Source organism: Chiloscyllium punctatum, chromosome 37 (assembly GCF_047496795.1).
Source record: "Chiloscyllium punctatum isolate Juve2018m chromosome 37, sChiPun1.3, whole genome shotgun sequence".
Classification (NCBI taxonomy): Eukaryota; Metazoa; Chordata; class Chondrichthyes; order Orectolobiformes; family Hemiscylliidae; genus Chiloscyllium; species Chiloscyllium punctatum.
In genome coordinates, this window is record NC_092775.1 from 56422729 (window position 1) to 56440987 (window position 18259).

Genomic DNA, 18259 nt, shown 5'->3' on the forward strand with positions numbered 1-18259 from the left:
TTTCAGATACACTGACAATGTAACTGTCTTTATTAAACAGCTAGTGATACAGTTGGTCTTTGGAAGGAATACACAAGTGTGTGAATATATAGGGGTAAGTTACACCACTATGTGCAATTAATACACATTGAAATACTAAATGGTTTACTGCTACACTGAACACACTTAGAATGGCTTTCCATACAACTAGTACTTGGAATAACTTATCCAGAAACATTACAGAATTATCTATTAGTGTGGTATTACCAGAATTATTAAGAACATGGAATATTCTACCTATAAGTACCCATTACATAGAATATACAACACATCAATTTAACATCACTGCATACCACTTCCCCAGTCAAGCAAGGGCTAAAGATGGTCTTTGATCTTTGTGATTCCAATTCGATATACTGGCCGTTTTGTGTCCTACATTTTACAAGTTTGAGCAGGGTTAACCCTGATTGTGGTGCTTAAATTGGCTTAATCTCACTCAGAGAGATGGCAAATGATGCTTGTTGTGGGAACTGGAACAATGACACACAGTGGCTGGAGCTGATGTGGGTCTCCAAAATGGGAGTGATTTCATTGTCTTGACATCCTTCACATTGAAAAGTAAAAAAAAATGCAGGAAAGAAATAAAGTTGAAATAAATAAAAAGGCCAAAAATGAACAAGGGGAAGCATATCTCCTAAACAAAGTTCTGCTTGGTTCTTGCCTCTTCCCATTGATTAAGGGAAATTGCACTTTGACATGTGACACATTGCTCAGTGTGCCCCAGTAATTAGGCAGGAGAGCGTTTTCCCCGATTCCTGGAGCTATGGCAGGAGACTAGGATTCACTGTGGAACTTCAGGGCTCTATTCATGATTGAGATCCACACCGGTGATGTTTAACACAGAGTTGCCTAGCAAGGTTCATGCCATCTTCTTCCCAACATGAAAGCTTCCAGAGAAAGATATCCTTCTATAGAGGTGGCTCAGGGATTTCATGAAGCAGAGCTTCCAATAAGTATTGCTCACCAGGTTATGTCTCCATTAACAATAGACTGTGAATGGAGCAATGTCTTCAGGCCCACACATCAGAAATCAGGTCCATTAATTGCATGTATACCTGTTTTGGGAGGTCACTGTTCTAATAAGTCAACTCATTTTTAGCTGTCTGTAATATCCAGTATTCATTATGACATTGTACCATTGAACATGCATCTGAAAATGACAATGTGCATTACCTAGGAGACAAAAAGACGTCTTTTGCATCATTTGCACAGTGAATGTTCTTATAGTCTTTTGATGTGAATTTTAATGTAATGTATTTAACACTGAGAGTTACAAGGTTGATTTTATGCTTGATAAGGGCTGTAGTGTGGTTCTTGGCTGACCCCATCGTAATATGTTAGCTATGTTGGCATAGTGATGAAATGTTGATGTAGGAACCCTAGACTGTCACCTAAATATGAACTGTGACCTTTTACCCTGTGTGTACTGTACCTGAGGGTGAGTCTGGGGTTTGGAGATGGTGTTATGATTATAAGGTGTGGCGCAGTGTTAAATGACAGCAGCCTATTGATTTACAAAGATGAAACCCCACCAGCAGATAATAATAATAATAAATAATCAATAGCTTACACTTGGATTACCATCTCTCGTCTAGTGTGCAATAAAGGCTTGAGCTGTTTGTCTCTACACTTTGTCCAAGGCAACGGATAATCATCCCCAACACTTGTTAAAACAAAGTGAACAGGTCTACAGGCCAGTGTTAAGTTAATAAAATACAGGAATAATGCTTAAGTGGTAATACAGCTGAGGGTCTTTGTACGCTACGTGGACGTCTCAATTCTTCCCAGTGTGGATCCTACTTGCTGACAGTTGAGTTGTTTGAAGAGAGTATCTGCTTATTCATATTAATAACCTCTCTCAGGCCTTTGTAAAAATGTAAGTCTGCTCCAATTGACAGAAAGCCCTGGGAATTACAAAAAACAATTAATCCCTTTATTAAACTTAATCGGTTTGAAAAAATGTTTAAAAATCAAGAACCTAACTACAGCTTCAGTTGTAATGAAGGAAGGTTGCTAAGCTGGAAAGAGTGACTACCTGACTCTCCAGGCCCCAGTGATGTAGCTCTGATCAGAAGGCTCTGCCCCTCACCTGTCCACGCTGTCTCCAATGCCACACTGACTGGCCAGGTTTCATGGGGGTGTCAGGGACTGAGGAGCTCACTGGAGCTGAGTAAGAGGGAAATGCCTTTCCAGCTGTGCCTGTGGATTTTAACCGGGCAGCTCCCAGGGCTTCCCCAAAAACCATCCCTCAATCTGAACCTCCTTCCCAATGCCCAGCCCAATCCCATATCCAACTCCTTAGCCTTCCACAACTCCTCCATATCCGCGTGCCTTGTCCCCCCACCCTGTACTCCCCCCCGCCTCTCCTGACCTGGTTTATAAATAGGGTTTTTATTTCCACATCAGGGATTGATGTTGAATTCTATGGAAGCTCCAGCAATCCATTTGCACACTGGCGTGACCTTTAGCACGGCCTTTAATACAGCAGCTACATTATACTAACATGTATGAAGTACTAGACAGGATGGGGTATTGTATGGTACTGGATACAGAATAATCAACACATAGTCCAGATCTAAGCTAACAGAATATAGAAAAATGTTGTGAAACTTTGCCAGGGTTGGAGGGTTTGAGCAACAGGGAGAGGCTGAATAAGCTAGGTCTATTTTTCCTGGAGTGTCAGAGGCTGAGGGGTGACCTTGTAGAGGTTTAAAAAATCATGAGGGGCATGGATAGGATGAATGAGGTCTTTTCCTCAGGTTAGGGGTGAGGTTAAGTTTAGGGTGAGAGAAGAAGGATATAAAAGGGACCTGAGGGGCAACTTTTTCACACAGAGGGTGGTGCGTGTATGGAATGAACTGACAGACAAACTGGTGGAGGCTGGTACAATTATAACATTTAAAAAGCACCTGGATGAGTACATGAATAGAAAGGGTTTGGAGGGATATGGGCCAAATAGGACTAAATTAATTAGTATATCTAGTTGGCATGGACGAGTTGGACTCCAGGGTCTGTTCCCGTGCTGTACAACCCTCTGACGCTAACTGTTCCAAATGAGACTTCACAAACCCACTGACAGATTCAGGTAAACAATCAGCACACTAGAGGTTTCAGAATACCCACCATATGGTTTCTCATTGTCTCATTGATCAGGTCAATTCCTTCTGGGAGAGGGATCTGCACTCCTTCCTGAGTCCGTTCTAAACAGAGAGTGGAATAAAAACACAAGTGACTGTCAATTCATGCATTGGAGGCTGAGTTTGCCCATTCACTTTCCTTACATGTCCCTGACTGTTGGGGACTGGACACACATTGTTACACTTTCCAGGGGACTATCAGTGCTAATGGTTTGGGGTTGAATGATGGCTAACAAAGGGGAAACGGAGAATTATCTGAAGAGGAAGATCTGCAGGAAGATGGGGAAATGACAGGAGAATGGGAGTAACTAAGTTGCACTCCCAGAGAGTTGGTAAAGGTGTAATAGGCCAAATGACCTGCTGCAGTATTGGAATAGAAATATAGAAGATAAGAGCAAAAGGAGGCCATTCGGCCCTTCGAACCTGCTCCACTACTCATCACGATTATGGCCAATCGGCCAACTCAATAGCCTAATCCTTTTTCGCCCCATAACCTTTGATTCCATTTGCCCCAAGGGTTATTTCTAGCCACTTCTTGAATACATTCAATGTAGTGGCGTCAACTACTTCCTGTGGTGATGAATTCCATTGGCTCACCATTCTTTGGGTGAAGAAATGTCACCTCATTTCCATTTTAAATGGCCTACCCCGAATCTTCAGACTGTGACCCCTGCTTCTGGACACACCCACCATCAGGAACATCCTCCCTGCATCTACCCGGTCTCGTCCTGTTAGAATTTTATAAGTCTCTATGAGATCCCCCCCTTCACTCGTCTGAACTCCAGGGAAATTAATCCTAACCCAGTCAATCTTTCCTCATATGTCAGTCTCACTATCCTTGGAATCAGCCTGGTAAACCTTCACTGCATTCCCTTGAGAGCAAGTGTCCTTCCTCAGAAAGGGAGACCAAAACTGCACACAATATTCTATGTGTGGCCTCACCAAGGCCCAGTATAACTGCAACAACACATCCCTGCTCCTGTACTCGGAACCTCTCGCAATGAAGACCAACATTCCTACTCTTTGTCTCCTCTCTGTCAACCATTTTCTATCCGCCTCAATGCACTTCCCACAATCCCATGCACTTTAATTTTGCACAATAATCTCTTATGCGTGACTCTGTCAAACATAGAACATTACAGCGCAGTGCAGACTGCCCATCTATCCAACACTATTCCAATTTCACCCATATATCTATCCAATGTCCATTTAAATGCCCTTAACGTTGGCGAATCTACTACTGTTGCAAACAGTGTGTTTAATACCCCTATTACTCTCTGAGTAAAGGAACTTCCTCATACATCTGTCCTATATCTATCACCCCTCAATTTAAAGCTATGTCCCCTCATGCTAGCCATCACCATCTGAGGAACAAACTCTCAGTGTCAACTCTATATAACCCTCTGATTATCTTGTATGTCTCTATTAAGTCACCTCTCAACCTTCTTCTCTCCAATGAAAACAGCCTCAAGTCCCTCAGCCTTTCCTCATAAGACCTTCCCTCCTTTCCAGGCAACATCCTAGTAAATCTCCTCTGAACCCTTTCCAAAGCTTCCACATCCTTCCTATAACACAGTGACCAGAACTGCAAGCAATACTCCAAGTGTAGCCACACCAGAGTTTTGTACAGCTGCAGCATAACCTTAAGGCTCCAAAACTCAGTCCCTCTACCAATAAAAGCTAACATACCATATGCCTTCTTAACAACTCTGTCAACCTGGGTAGCAACTTTCAGGGATCTATGTACATGAACACAGAGATCTCTCTGCTTATCTACACTACCAAGAATCTTACCATTAGCCCAGTACTCTGTATTCCTGTTACTCCTTCCAAAGTGAATCACCTCACATGTTTATACATTAAACTCCATTTGCCACTTCTCATCCCAGCTCTGCAGCTTATCTATGTCCCCCTGTAACCTGCAACATCCTTCTGCACTGTCCACAACTCCACTGACTTTAGTGTCATCTGCAAATTCACTAATCCATCCTTCTACGTCCTCATCCAGGTTGTTTATAAAAATGACAAATAGCAGTGGACCCAAAGCAGATCCATGCAGTAACTGAATTGCAGGGTGAACATTTCCCATCAACCACCACCCTCTGTCTTCTTTCAGCTAGCCAATTTATGATCCAAACTGTCAAATCACCCTCAATCCCATGCCTCTGTATTTTGTGCAGTAGCCTACCATGGGGAACCTTATCAAATGCCTTACTGAAATCATATACATCATAGCAACCACTTTACTCTCATCCACCTGTTTGGTTACCTTCTCAAAGAACTCAATAAGGTCTGTGAGGCACAACCAACACTCACAAAACTGTGTTGACTATCCCTAATAAAATTATTCCTTTCTCTTATAATCTTTTCCAACACTTTACCCACAACCGAAGTAAGGCTCACTGGTCTATAATTACCAGGGTTGTCTCTACTCCCTTTCTTGAACAAGGGGACAACATTTGCTATCCTCCAGTCTTCTAGCACTATTCATGTGGAAAATGATGACATAAAGATCAAAGCCAAAGGCTCTGCAATCTCATCCCTGGCTTCCCAGAGAGTCCTAGGAAAAATCCCATATTCACACTTTCCAGAATTGCTAACACCTCCTCCTTGTGAACCTCAATTCCTTCTAGTCTAGTAGCCTGTATCTCAGTATTCTCCTTGACAACATTGTCTTTTCCCAGTGTTAAGACTGACAAAAAATATTCATTTAGCACTTCCCCACCTCCTCTGACTCCATGTACAACTTCCCACTAATTTCCTTGTTTGGCTCTGATCTTACTCGAGTCATTCTTTTACTCCTGGTATAGCTAAAGAAAGCCTTAGAGTTTTCCTTGATCCTATCTGCCAACAACTTCTCATGTTCCCTCCTGGCTCTTCTTAGCTCTCTCTATCAATGCTTTCTGAAAGTCTAAACATATCACATCGACTGGCTCCCCCTTGTGAACTCTACGAGTTACACCTTCATAGAATTCCAACAGATTTGTCAAATATGATTTCTCCTTCATAAATCCATGCTGCCTCTGTCTGATTCTGCTACTGCTTTCTAAATGCTCTGTATAAAATCCTATGATCCTTTGATTCAATCCAAAAAGGTGCTGCAAAATTGAATCTTAGTCTCCAGTTTGCCTTCAGGGTTAGCCACTGGCAAGACTATTCTGGGCTCAGTATAAACTTCTTCAGCAACCCCTGGGAGAGAAGTTCTGTGGAGTGGAAAACAAAAGTAGAGGTTCTCTGCTCTCAATACTCTGCCATGATCTCCTGGAATGTGTGGAGTTTGCATGTTCTCCCCATGTCTGCATGAGTTTCCTCTGAGGGCTCTGGCTTCCTCCCACAGGCCAAAGATGGGTAGGTTAAGTGGATTGGCCATGCTAAAATTGCCCGCAGTGTTCAGGGATGTGCTGGCTAGGTGGATTAGCCATGGGGAATGTAGGGTTACAGGGATAGGGTTGATGGGGTGAGTCTGGGTGGAATGATCTCCAGAAGGCTGGTGTAAGCTTGACGAGTTGAATGGCCTCTTTCCAGACTGTACAGATTCTATGATGACATTGTTCGATACTCCATTGAGTATGGGCCATGTGTTAAGCAGTGTGCTTCGCAATACCACACTGCAGTGAAGGGAACCTATTTATTTATACACCTTCACTGGCTGCTCCAGGTTATACTTGGGATTTTGCACGAGCGCAAGGGTCATTTTAAAAGGTTGAAACAGATATCCACTGTCTGTGCAGGTCTACAAACACCACCTAGCCTCGCAGCGCAATCATTGTTCCACCAGCAAGTGTATAACTCACCAACACATTGTTTCAGTTTGAAGGCACTTCACCAGCAGTTAGCCACACCACTGAAAACTGACACTGTGCTGAGTGTTTGAATATTTATCCATTGTTACACAAGAGTGCAACACTTACCATTGATAAGTGGCATGACAGTAAAGTGCACCAGGGCCTTGATTGGAGTTTGGAGAGGAATCAGCTGAAAGAGTAAAAGGATCTGTCAGATCATGTTCTAAATGTGATAAAACATCAAACCATTCATAGTCTTAGTAATGCACTGCTACCACCTGCTGGCCTGTACTATGGAGGGTCTTCGTTCACAACGTTATCTATAACATTTAAACAGCATGATGCTGGTCAGACTCATGATCCAATTCTTGCCCTGAAACTGTCCAGTCTACCCCAGTTCTGTCACTGACCAGTTTAATCCTTTCCTGTCACTGTCCAGCCATAGAGTCATAGAGATGTACAGCACGGAAACAGACCCTTTGGTCCAACCCGTCCATGCCAGCCAGATATCCCGACCCAATCTAGTCCCAACTGCCAGCACCCAGACCATATCCCTCTAAACCCCTCCTATTCATATACCCAGCCTGATGCCTTTTAAATGTTGCAATTATACCAGCCTCCACCACTTCCTCTGGCAGCTAATTCCATACACGTACCACCCTCTGCATGAAAAAGTTGCCCCTTAGGTCTCTTTTATATCTTTCCCCTCTCACCCTAAACCAATGCCCTCTAGTTCTGGACTACCCCCACCCCCCAGGGAAAAGACTTTGCCTATTTACCCTATCCATGCCCCTCATAATTTTGTAAGCCTCTATAAGTTCACCCCTCAGCCTCCGACGCTCCAGGGAAAACAGCCCCAGCCTGTTCAGCCTCTCCCTATAGCTCAAATCCTCCAACCCTGGCAATATCCTTGTAAATCTTTTCTGAACCCTTTCAAGTTTCACAACATCCTTCCGATAGGAAGGAGACCAGAATTGCACACAATATTCCAACAATGGCCTAATCAATGTCCTGTACAGCTGCAACATGACCTCCCAACTCCTGTACTCAATACTCTGACCAATAAAGGAAAGCATACCAAACACCTTCTTCATTATCCTATCTACCTGTGACTCCACTTTCAAGGAAATATGAACCTGCACTCCAAGGTCTCTTTGTTTTAGGACCTTACCATTAAGTGTATAAGTCCTACTAAGATTTGCTTTCCCAAAATGCAGCACCTCGCATTTATCTGAATTAAACTCCATCTGCCACTTCTCAGCCCATTGGTCCATCTGGTCCAGATTCTGAGGTAACCCTCTTCACTGTCCACTACACCTCCAAATTTGGTGTCATCTACAAACTTACTAACTGTACCTCTCATGCTCGCATCCAAATCATTTATGTAAATGACAAAAAGTAGAGGACCCAGCACTAATCCCAGTTCTGTCACTGTCCAGTCTATTCTTGCCCTGTCACTGTCCAGTTTAACACTTTCCTGTCACTGTCCAGTCTACCCCAGTCTGTCACTGTCCAGTCTACCCCAGTCTGTCACTGTCCAGTTTAACCCTATCCTGTCACTGTCCAGTCTACCCCAGTCTGTCACTGTCCAGTTTAACCCTATCCTGTCACTGTCCAGTCTACCCCAGTCTGTCACTGACCAGTCTATTCTTGTCCTGTCACTGTCCAGTCTAACTTTATCCTGTCACTGTCCAGTCTACCCCAGTTCTGTCACCGTCCAGTTTAACCCTTTCCTGTCACTGTCCAGTATAACCCTATCCTGTCAATGTCCAGTATAACCCTATCCTGTCAATGTCCAGTTTAACCCTATCCTGTCACTGTCCAGTTTAACCCTATCCTGTCACCGTCCAGTATAACCCTATCCTGTCAATGTCCAGTATAACCCTATCCTGTCAATGTCCAGTTTAACCTTATCCTGTCACCGTCTAGTCTAACCTTATCCTGTCACCGTCCAGTCTAACCCTTTCCTGTCACTGTCCAGTATAACCCTATCCTGTCACTGTTCAGTCTATGGCCTGGTTTTGATTTGACTGAACATGAATGCTAGACTTTGAGAAACAGTAATTGGTTCTGCCAATCTCCTGTTTGTCACTCGCCCAGTTACAGTCCCTGCTGACAGACTGTTGAGTTGTTCCCAGAGAAACCAATTCTGCATTAGACATCAGCTTGCTTTGTCTGCCTCAGCAGAGATTGGAAAGCTTCAATGTCCAAGTAGAGGCTAAAGTGTCAGCTCCCTATTGACAACTTGGAGCCAGGTTAGAGGGAAGGAAATTTATCACATGATGTTTAAGGGTTGTGGGAGACCCATCATCCTCAATGAGTGAGACAAACAACAGCTGAGAATGGAAGGGAGTCTGAGAGGAAATGGGCACTTTGCTAAGATGAACAGTGCAAAATCCTGCTGTATCCTAGTGTCTGATCATTTGCATGGTTAAGGTTTTCTTGATTGAACGCAAAAGAATCTATACCATTAAAACCATAAGAGCAAAGAGCAGAAGTAGGTCATTCAGCCCATTGAGTCTCCTCTGCATTTCAGTCAGATCATCGCTGATCTGACAATCCTCAACTCCACTTTCCTGCCCTTTCTCCATGATTCCTGAAGAAGGGCTGATGCCCGAAACGTCGATTCTCCTGCTCCTTGGATGCTGCCTGACCTGCTGCGCTTTTCCAGCAACACATTTTCAGCTCTGATCTCCAGCATCTGCAGTCCTCACTTTCTCCTTTCTCCATAACCCTTGATTCCATTAATGATTAAAAATCTGTCTCTCAGCCTTGGATATACTTACTGACCCAGCCTCAACTGTCCTCTGTGGTAATGAATTCCACAACTCACTATCCCATGACAAAAGAAATTCCTCCTATCTCTTTTGAAATATGTGATCCCTTATTCTGAAATTGTGCCCTTTGGCCCCAGACTCTCCCACAAAAGGGAGACAATTTTTCAACATCTACCCTATCAAGCTCTTTACAAATCTTTCATGTTTCAATAAGGTCTCTTCTCATTCTTCAAGTGCACGCCCAACCGACTCAACTTCTCCTCGGAAAATAGTTTATCCATACCTGGAATCAGTTTAGTGAACCTTCCCTGGACTGCTACCAATGCCAATGTCTTGGATAAGGGGACCAAAACTGTTCACAACATTCCAGCTGTGGTCTAACTAGTGACTGTATAGTTTTCACAAAACCTCCCTGCGGTCTCCTCTACACTGGGGAGACTGGGCGCCTCCTAGCAGAGCGCTTTAGGGAACATCTCCAGGACACCCACACCAATCAACCACACCGCCCCATGGCCCAACATTTCAACTCCCCCTCCCATTCTGCCGAGGACATGGAGGTCCTGGGCCTCCTTCACCGCTGCCCCCTCATCACCAGACGCCTGGAGGAAGAACGCCTCATCTTCCGCCTCGGAACACTTCAACCCCAGGGCATCAATGTGGACTTCAACAGTTTCCTCATTTCCCCTTCCCCCACCTCACCCCAGTTCTAAACTTCCAGCTCAGTAACTGTCCCCATGACTTGTCCGGACTTGTCCTACCTGCCTATCTCCTTTTCCACCTATCCACTCCACCCTCTCCTCCTTGACCTATCACCTTCATCCCCTCCCCCACTCACCCATTGTACTCTATGCTACTTTCTCCCCACCCCCACCCTCCTCTAGCTTATCTCTCCACGCTTCAGGCTCACTGCCTTTATTCCTGATGAAGGGCTTTTGCCCGAAACGTCGATTTCGAAGCTACTTGGATGCTGCCTGAACTGCTGTGCTCTTCCAGCACCACTAATCCAGAATCTCCCTACTTTAAATTCCATTCCCTTTCAAACAAAGGCCAACATTCTATTTTCCTTCCTGATTACCTACTAAACTTGAATGCTAGTTTTTTTTTGCATTTCCCCCTATTTTTATTTCATAAGGAAACTTAGCTATACAGTAATATAGACAAGGACCAAGCTGGAAGAACACAGCAAGCCAGGAAGCATCTGGAGGTGGAGAAGTTGATGTTTTGGGTGTAACCCTTTTTCAGGACTGGGGGTTAGTGTCAGGGGAGCTGAAGATAAAGGGGGTGGTGGGGGCAGGGTGGTGAAGTGGGGATAGGTAGAAGACAGGTAGAGGGTACAACCTGCTTGGTCAATGGGAGGAATGAATCTGGTTTGTGGCAGGGAGCAGTGGAAGGTGGGGGTAGGGGGGTAGGGAAGGGAGTCGGGGGATGGGAAGGGAGATTATTTGAAATTGGATAACTCAATATTGAGACCTCTGGGCTGTAGGCTGCCCAGGCAGAAGGTGAGGTGTTGCTCCCCCAAATTGCGGTTTGTTTCTTTGTGGCAATGGAAGAGGCCAAGGATGGTCATATCAGAAAGGGAGTAGGTAGGGGAATTAAAATGGGTGGTGGCAGAAGCTCTGACAGCTTTGACAAAGGGTCAGTTAGACTCAAAATGTCAGCTCTTTTCTCTCCTTACAGATGCTGCCAGACCCGCTGAGATTTTCCAGCATTTTCTCTTTTGGTTTAAAATGGGTGGTGACTGGGAGGTTCGGTCAGCCCTTGCGGGCCCAGTTGAGATGCTTGGTGAAACGTTCCTTTAGCTTACATTTGGTCTCCCTGATGTAATATGTTCACCTTCCTCATCCATATCATTAAGATATATTATAAATATGTGGCTGCAGTGCTGATTCCTGTGACACGCCACTAGTTACAATGTGATAACAGTGATTTCATGAGAGAGTTTCTCAGATTATGATTTCCATTGATTTTGATTGTTCTGGAGGAGGTGGTGATCCCATAGATTCAATAAAGGTTTCTTTCCATGTTTACTTACTGCCAGTGACTCCAGAGTGGACTTTGATGAATACATTCTGAATCTGTAGAGAATGAAAATCAAAAATTAAAAAGCACTTATTTAAATTAATCTCCCTGCAGTAGGAAGGTGCAGCCCAGATTTCTGACTTCCAGTATCTCACTTCACCGTTCCTTAGAGTTTTGCTTCATAAGTAATTGAGTTTCAATCCTGTTGATCCCTGAGATTATCAATGAATAAAGAGTAATTCCTCCACACACCCAATGAACATAACCAATCCATATTTAAACAAAAACAGAAATTGCTGAAAAAACTCAGCAGGTCTGGATACCTTTGTGGAGAAAAATCAGAGTTAACGTTTTGGCTCCAGTGACCCTTCCTCAGAACCGAAAGTAACTCGGAAAAGGTTATTGTTTATGCAGACGATAGGGGGGTGCGGGTGGGTGGTTGGAGAGGTGAAGGAGTAAGCAGTTGCCACTTCAACACCCCACCCTGTTCCCTTACCAATGTCTCTGTCCCAGGCTTGCTGCTGTGCTCCAGTGAAACTCAGTGCAAGCTGGAAGAACATCGTTTTCCGCTTGGGAACTCTACAGACCTCTGGACTCGATATCGAGTTCAACAATTTTAGAGCTTGAGCCACCTTCTCCCATGTCCTTACCCCAAACCCCCCCACTCCAGGCCTTGTTATCACATGCTGAAAATGTGCTGCTGGAAAAGCGCTTTTCCAGCAACACATTTTTCAGTTCTGATCTCCAGCATCTGCAGTCCTCACTTTCTCCTTGTTATCACATGGTCTGCTATTACACACAACCCATTGTTAGGTATTAATAGCTACATTAGCAGCTATTCATTCTCCTAGACTGATTATTATCCACTCCTTAGTCTGTCCAACTGTTTTGCTCTCTCTTTCGGCTCTGTGCCCAACTATCGCTTACTCCTTAATCCCTACCCCCTCACCCACACACACACACTATCTTCTGCAAAGAAACCCAGCTTTTTCTAGCTACCATCAGTTCTGAGGAAGGGCCGCTGAACCTGAAACATTAACTCTGATTTCTCCCCACAGATGTTGCCAGACCAGTTGAGCTTCTCCACCACTATTTAAGCATCTCTTCACCACCTCCGAAGGAAAGTGTCCCATGAGGATTCTAAGTGAAATAAGTTTGATTTAAAAAGGATTCTCAGTTTAGGCCCTGGTTGGGATGGGTCAATAGCCCAAATCAGGCAGAAATCTGGAAGACTGATATCTTCCTGCAGTCTTTAGCTTTCATATTCGCGGTCAACTATACCCCAAATTACACATCACCATAAAACCTCTTGATTGTGGCCTTTATAGTTAAGTCTAAATGATTGATATAAACCATGAACATTGAGGGACCCAGTATTGAATTCTGCATGACCTCACTTGAAACAGCCTTTCAATCACAAGAAACACTCACTGACTAATACCTTTTACTTACTGTTACTAAGACAATCTTGGATCTAACTTGCTGTTTTCCCTGGGATTCCATGGAATCTCACTATTCTGACCAGCCTATAATTTGGAACCTAGTCAAAATCCTTAAATGGAGATGTAATGCAGAACTCTGAGATACGGATAAATTTGGGTATCCTGCTAAATAAATCAGAAAACGTTAGAGTGCAACTACAGCTAAGGCTTTGAAATAATTTTGTTTAATGCAAGAGGAATTAGGAATATAAAGGGACATTTTCCTTCAGTTCTATAGGGCATTGGTGAGACCACATCTGAGGTATTGTGCAGTTTTGTTCACCTTAATTAAAGAGAAATACAAATGTATTAGAGACAGTTCAGAGAAGGTTTCCTCAACTGATTACTGGGAAGGTGGGGTTGGAATTATCCTGCAGTGAAATGTTGGATAGGCTTAGAATGAGAAGGGATTTTTCTCTCAGGTCAGGGAAGGTTTGGAACTCTCTTTCTCAGAGAGCGGCAGAGGCAGAATCATTGAATATTTTTATAGGAGAGGTGGTTACATTCTCGACGGTGTGTCTGAATCAATATTCACAATTCCCTTCATGTTCCTGAGGCTGTCCGGACATATGACTCTGCTAAAGGGACTATATCATTGCTGTTGTTGTTGATTCACCTCAATGACAAACACAACATTTTGACATTTGTTTTTACAATCTCATTAAACACAAAGAAATAGGTATTGGTTATGGACTATTTTCTTCGCAACCCATCCACCACTTTCAAACTCTACACTTCCACCAATAACGCTCGTTAGGAGCACTGCACGCTATCTAGAAGATGCACTGCAGAAATTCACCAAGTTGCCTTAGACAGCACCTTGCAAACCCATCCACCACTTCCATCTCGAAGGACCAGGGCTGCAGATACATGGGAACACCACCCCCTGTATGTTCCCCTCCAAGCCACTCACCATTGTGACTTGGAAATATATCACCGTTCCTTCACTGTTGCTGGGTCAAAATCCTGGAATTCCCTCCCCTTGGGAAGTGGGTCAACCCACAGCAGGTGGACTGCAGTGGTTCAACAAGGCAACTCACCCCCACCTTCTCAAAGGGCAACTAGGGACAGGCAATAAATGCTGGCCCAGCCTGTAGTTCCCACATTTCTTGAATTAATAAATAAACTATCCATAACTAAAGAGGTATAGGCAGTGCACATGCGAACACACAATGGCAGTGAATTCTCTGCAGCCAGTCCTCATCCTGGCACCTGATGCTTCTCAGCAGAAAGCTAACTCCAAACTGCTTCTCTCTCACCAGCAGGATGCCCCAGGAAAGAGTATTTTACTCTGTATCCTGTCCTCACTTGGCTTCATAGTTCATGCTGCCTCACAGCGCCAGGGTCCCAGGTTCAATTCCAACCTCGGGTGACTGTCTGTGTGGAGTTTGCGCATTCTCCCCGTCTCTGTGTGGTTTTCCTCCAGTTGCTCCGGTTTCCTCCCATAGTCCAAAGATGTGTAGGTCAGGTGGATTAGCCATGGGAAATGTGGGGTTACAGGGATAGGGTGTGGGCGGTGGTCTGGGTGAGATGCACTTTGGAGGGTTAGTATGGACTTGATGGGCTGAATGGCCCGCTTCGACACTGTAAGGATTCTATGATTATGTCCCATTCCTGGGTTTCAACCTGCCCTGTTTTGAAAGGAACCTCCCACCAGCTGTCTGAAATACTGTATGTTTCAGGCACCAGGACCCTTGTAATATGGGAGTGTGGAAATGATGGGAATGCATTTGGTTAATTCATGCTCCGGTCAAAGTGAGTTTCAAATTATCGTTCTGACTGTCAAAGCAACAGGGCCCAAAATAACTGGATGTTTGCATCTCTTTCTCTGTTACTCATTGTGCTGGTGACTGCTCTAGCCTGATCCCTGCAGTTTCATTCCAGGGAGTGTTACACCCAGTTCCTGTTTGACTCTTTGGAGTTCACCTGCCAGAATTAGCTGGACATTGGAGAGCTATTACCACCTTTGGAATGGACAATAGACTCTGCAGACTGGAGCCCAAATTCGAACCAGCCCCATACTGAGGGAACAATTGGACATGCAGATATACAGCCTGGGATCTACACTCTCTCACTTGCAAAGGCCAATGATTCTACCTTTTGAGGTCCAATTTCATTCCAAGTTTTTTGCCCTTCAGAGACACCTTGGCATTCAGTCTTGATTCCTGCAACAAAAAAATCCAAATATCAGCAACTCTCCCAAAAGTATGTCGTTCAAGGTGTGAGAAGTTCCAATGTTTTGTGAAGGAAAGAAAGTTAGAGTGTGGTTTCTATAATATTTAAAGTACTTTTGTTTGATTTGATTTATTATTGTCACATGTATCGAGGTACAGTGCAAAGTTTCGTTTTGCGTGCAGTACAGGCAGATCATGCCATACAAAGTGTATTAGAGTAATAAAAGAGACCAGAAATCGTAGCATGATGTTATAGTGATTCTCAAATTCTCCTCTCCCACTGCTACCTGTTCCACACTCCCTTTGCTGTCACGCTCACTGTGCCATTTGCCTTAGCTCTTCCTACCTTGTCCATCAGGTGGAGGAGGGGTGTGTGTACACTGCTTGCTCAGTCAATGAATTAATAATGTTATCTCTTCGCCCATTAAATCCAATTGAAATTGGATCACAAAGCATGTGTTTTCAACCACTTTTTAATGGCATGATGTGTATGTGCTGTGAATGCATCCCTGGCAGTTACATCCACAGAAAGTGGAGCCTCTGTAAAAAGCTATTCACTGCATCTGACCTTCTTTAATACCTATAAAACCCACACATTGCAATTTGTTGGTCCAGTTTAAAGAGTCGATAACCGTTTGAAGCTATCAGAGTCAAAACATGTGGCTCTGGAAAAGCACAGAGGGTCAGGCATCAGCAGAGGAGCAGGAGAGTTGACATTGCGGGACCTGAAATGTAGTCTCTCCTGCTCCTTGGATGCTGCCTGACCTGCTGTGCTTTTCCAGCGCCACACATTTTGACTCTGATCTCCAGCATCTGCAGTCCTCACTTTCTCCCATTTGGAGCTATCAATCAACTGAGATAATGGAAGGTTATGAAATCAGTTGGCTAGCACTAATTCTATATTGGTAGCCCTCTGTCATGTCAACAGACAGTGTGAAACAACAAATCGATTTTACTGCAGGTACTTTGTACGACTCCTTAAAAGGCAAGAATTTTAAATACCTTAGCAGCTTGGCGGCTTCCTTTGATAGTTCCTTTTGATGACAGATCTCTTCACAGTTTGAATGAGTTTGACAGTTCCAGTGATGCACTTTTTAAATGCATATTCACATCTGATTTTAGGAATCCCATTGGATACCTGACTGCTGTTAAACAGAAACTGAACTTCCCCAAAGGTGTCCTGGGACAATATTCGAAAATGTACTTTACCTTTCCAAAGGCTGCTTCACAGTTTCTCATCGCTGGTGGAAAGTACAAGAATCATATTTTCAGCAGCTCACTCGCTAAAATCAGATTAGTTTGAGGCAGCTGTACATTAACATGTGCAGTTACACCTATGAATCACTGAAGTACACAGCAGGTCCCACCTCCTAGTCAAAATGCTACATGTCATATTAATGGGCAACATTTCCAGATTCTGATTCCGGAGCCATTTTCGTAATGGCAGTGTGACTCTCTGTTTTGCTGAAATGCAGATCCAGGTCTGTTGGAACACACAGAGCTGACAGGAGACTGTGGTGACTCACAGAGGCTGAGCCACTGTTGGGAGGTCAAGAAACTCTTGGGAGAATGTGAAGTTTGTGTTAGTGTTTAGTCAAAAAATTCTTTATAAGATACTTTTAGGGAGGTAATGGCATAGTGGTAATGGCTAGTAATCCAAAGGGAGGTGTTGCCATTGTGGTAATGTTCAGGGATCCACAAGCCCATGTTAACATTCTGGAGACATGGGAATCAATTTCCACCACAGCAGATAATAAAATCAGTATTCAATAAAAATCTAAAATTAAGTTAGCCTAAAGTCAACCTGATAATCAATCATTTTGACAAAATTAATTTGGTTTATGGGGTCCTTTAGGGAATAAATCTGCCATCTTTACCTGGTCTAGCCTACACGTGACTCCAGACCCAGAGCAATGTGATTGGCTGTTAACTGCCCTCTGGGCAATTAGGGATGGACAATAAATGCTGGTCTAGCCAGTGCCACCCTCATTCCGTGAATACGTTTTTAAAAAGTGCTGTATATTCACTTACCTTGTTACACCTTCCATAGTACAATATCTCACACTGGATTTTGACCCAGTGACAGTGAAGGAACAGCAATATATTGCCAAGTCAGGGTGGTGAGTGGCTTGGAGGGGAACTACTACTGAGTGTAGTGTCAGTGATGGATGTGGTGCCAATCAAATAGGCTGCTTTGTCCTGGATTGTGTGAAATTCCTTGTGTGTTGTTGGAGTTGCACTCATTCAGGCAAGTGGGAAGTATTCCATCACACTTTTGACTTGTGCCTCGTAGATGATTGACAGGTTTTGGGGAGTCAGGAGATGAGTCATTCAATGCGGGCTTCCTAGCCTCTGATCTGTTCTTGTAGCCACTGTGTTTCTATGGCGTTTCTGGTCAATGGTAACCCCCAGGATGTTGATAGTGGGGGTTTCAGTGATGGTAGCACCATTGAATATCAAGGGGGTAATGGTTAGATTGTCTCTTGTTGGAGATAGTCATTTATGTGGTGTGAATGTTACTTCCTATTTGTCAGCCCAAACCTGGATATTGTCCAGATCATGCAGCATTTGGGTACACACGCTGCTTGAATGGTGCTGAACATTGTGAAATCTTTGGTGAACATCCTCACTTCTGCCCTAATGATGGAGGGAAGCAGCTGAAGATGCTAGGGCGCTACCCTGAGGAACTCCTACAGAGATGTCCTGGAGGGTAGTTGTTCTCTTTGTAAATGCAGAGGCAGAAGGAAGATTTCATTTTGGTGAAGAAAGTTGTGAATGGCTCTAATAGGCCTCACCAGCTGTGAGTTTCATCCACAGTTATATGAAAATTTCATGCAGTGTCTCTGT

At 43.9% G+C, this 18259-nt stretch overlaps 1 protein-coding gene across 7 annotated transcripts in view; it reads right to left on the bottom strand.

The window, feature by feature from the left end:
* The window catches only part of pltp (phospholipid transfer protein), a 97537-nt gene continuing 79278 nt past the window's right edge, over positions 1 to 18259 (bottom strand). For all 7 annotated transcript variants that reach the window (XM_072556876.1, XM_072556874.1, XM_072556872.1 and 4 more), the window contains 5 exons: positions 15336 to 15403; positions 11771 to 11813; positions 7088 to 7151; positions 3163 to 3239; positions 1 to 1943 (listed from right to left, as the gene is read on the bottom strand). In XM_072556876.1, coding sequence (XP_072412977.1) covers positions 1836 to 1943; positions 3163 to 3239; positions 7088 to 7151; positions 11771 to 11813; positions 15336 to 15403 — 360 coding nt within the window. In that variant the 3' untranslated portion in view covers positions 1 to 1835. The remainder of the gene's footprint in view (positions 1944 to 3162; positions 3240 to 7087; positions 7152 to 11770; positions 11814 to 15335; positions 15404 to 18259) is intronic.